Source organism: Phragmites australis, chromosome 9, assembly GCF_958298935.1.
Source record: "Phragmites australis chromosome 9, lpPhrAust1.1, whole genome shotgun sequence".
In the NCBI taxonomy this organism is placed as follows: domain Eukaryota; kingdom Viridiplantae; phylum Streptophyta; class Magnoliopsida; order Poales; family Poaceae; genus Phragmites; species Phragmites australis.
In genome coordinates, this window is record NC_084929.1 from 434,585 (window position 1) to 437,406 (window position 2,822).

The 2,822-nt window shown below is 49.5% G+C and overlaps 1 protein-coding gene across 1 annotated transcript; it reads left to right on the top strand.

Moving 5' to 3' along the window:
• The first annotated feature begins 304 nt into the window (after positions 1-304).
• LOC133929680 (polygalacturonase inhibitor-like) lies at positions 305-1,482 on the top strand. Its single transcript, XM_062376466.1, has one exon. The coding sequence runs from the start codon at positions 327-329 to the stop codon at positions 1,323-1,325; it is 999 nt and encodes a 332-aa protein (XP_062232450.1). The 5' UTR covers positions 305-326; the 3' UTR covers positions 1,326-1,482.
• Positions 1,483-2,822: the final 1,340 nt, after the last annotated feature.

Here is a 2,822-nt window from a genome sequence, read left to right on the forward strand (position 1 = left end):
AAGTCGTGCGCTGCTTGCTATGCTCACGCGTGTTCTTGGAACAATATTTTTAGTTTTTATGCGGTAAGAAATTAAAATTTGGAATGACATGGAAAGGATGCTATTTTCTTTTTTGTGCAACAATAACAATAGACTAGACATCTGGCTCTGGCGGGCAGGGATCCACTGCTGTCCACCCAAGTTAGAGTCTACATTGCGATGTTTGACCATGGGTTGACAAACGCGGCCGGCCTTCTTTCTCAGTTGACTCAGTCAGTGCATACATAAAGGGAGGAGTAGCTAGGCAGAGGCAGGGGCAGGCTACCTATGGTCGCCCCGCCCACAAGATGAAGACGACGGCCTTGCTCGTCCTCCTCCTGCTCACCTCCCTCCTCGCCGCCGCCTCCTCCAGCAACAATGACCGCTGCCACCCCGCCGACAATGCCGCGCTGCTCGCCATCAAGGCTGCCCTCGGCAACCCTTACCACTTCGCGTCCTGGACGCCCGACTACCCGTGCTGCCGCTGGTACGACGTCGACTGCGACCCCTTCACGGGGCGTGTCGTCGGCCTCTCCGTCTTCCAGGACGCCAACCTCACCGGCACCATCCCCGACGCCATCGCCGGCCTTACGCACCTCAAGAACCTCATGCTGCACCACCTCCCCGCGATCTCCGGCCCCATCCCGCCGGCCATCGCCAAGCTCTCCAACCTCTCGCAGCTCATCATCTCCTACACCGGCGTGTCCGGCCCGGTGCCGTCCTTCCTGGGCAAGCTCACCGCGCTCACCTTACTCGACCTCTCCTTCAACTCCCTCACGGGCGCCATCCCCGCGTCGCTCGCCGACCTCCCCAGCCTCTCCAGCATCGACCTCAGCCGCAACCGCCTCGTCGGCCCCATCCCGCTGCTCCTCCTCAGCAAATCCCCCGACCAGGCCTACCTCGTGCTGTCGCACAACAACCTCTCCGGCACCATCCCCGCCGAGTTCGCCGCCCTGAGCTTCTCGGAGGTCGACCTGTCAAGCAACGCCTTCACCGGGGACGCCTCCGGTCTCTTTGGCCGGGCAAAGGCACTGCAAAACCTGGACCTGTCGCGCAACGCTTTTAGCTTCGACCTCTCCGGCGTGGAGCTGCCGGAGCGGCTCTACTCCGTGGACGTGAGCCACAACGCCATCTACGGCGGCATCCCGGCGCAGGTGGCGAACGTGACCAGCATGCAGTTCTTCAACGTGAGCTACAACCGGCTCTGCGGCGCGGTGCCCACCGGCGGCAACATGGCGAGATTCGATGCCTACAGTTACCAGCACAACAAGTGCTTGTGTGGAACTCCACTTCCGCCATGCAACTGATCTGACCCATCACCAGTTTTTAATGGTAATCCTAAATAAACATATAGTTTTAAAGAAATAAATAAAATCATCTGCGTTACCGGATGAATACGTTGCCTACAAATTGCCTTTGTGTGCTCATCAACAAGTGGTGTCTCCTACTCTTGTGTGCCCTCCCGCCGTTGTTCTGGATCCGCCCCTGGTTAGTTGAATACCAAGTACTAAAATCTTTGGATTCGTGTGCGTGCTCATTTGAAGGCAAATATATAATCGATTAGTTACACCTTTCGGTACTAGAGATGGCAACGGGTCAATCTCTGTCGGAGAATGTTTTCTCATCCCCGTCCCCATTTAGTTATCGAAGGAAGATTTCTCCTATTTTCATCCCCGCGGGGAATTGTGCGGGGATCGGGTTCCTAATAGGAATGTAAAATTAAATGATATTCCATTATTTTTTATATATTAACAATATGTACGTTGTATAAATAAGTAATTTATTAATACATACAAGATAATTAATACAAGATTGATTAAATATCGTAGGTTAGATAAAAAAAGAGAAATTTATTATTTACTCTACGTAATGTAATATTGTACATTTATATACTAAGAAAAACGTGTATATATATGATATCAGGATACAGCGAGGAGCGGGGACGGAGAGCGTCCCCATCCTCGTATGAGTTTGCAGGGGACAAAATCTTCTTATCCCGTCCCTTAATAGAGGAATTCCCTACGAAAAATCAGGGATCGAGTCTCCAATGACATTCCTATCCGGTACCAATACTTTATGTCGTGTTTCACGGTATACAGTATATATATCGTGGTGAGTGATATGAAATGCTATAACATAACAAGGCGATAGCCGGTAGGTTTGCAAAAACTACCATGTCAAATACAATATACAGGACCAAGAGTGGTTCTACTCGAAGGCACGGTCAAATTCGCCTCCTTCCAACATAGAGTATATCCCCTATCTTTGCCTTGCACCCGGCCAGGTTAATTATCCTGCTGCACAAGGAGTTGTCACAACATTGCATTGCCTTCTCTTCTCTGAATGTCCCGTCGAGAGCAACTCCAACCTACTTACCAACTGGCTCCCTATCGCCACATATAGCGATTCGATGAAAAAAATCGCTCCAACCGGCCCTTTACTCCACTCGCTGTCGCCTGGGGTTCGCCATCTCCTCCGATCCGCTTGCTACTTTCGTCGATGCAAACTCCCTCGCCATATCCAGTTTGCTATCTCCGGCACGGATGCTGACCTGTGGACCCACGCTATGAACAGTATCAATAGCTACAATTTGCATCTTCTCTGTTCAAAACAATAATCTTCTATTGCTTCAAAAAATTTAGAACTTTTTGTACGTGTTCAATAATTTATGTACAACTCATTTTAATTAGATTCACCTAAAAAGCCTGTGTAGAATTTAAACTAAAATTCTTCAAAAAGAGCTACTTTTATAACTTTTAATAAATTTTAGTGCCTCAATTAAATCCCCAAAAATCTAAGAAATT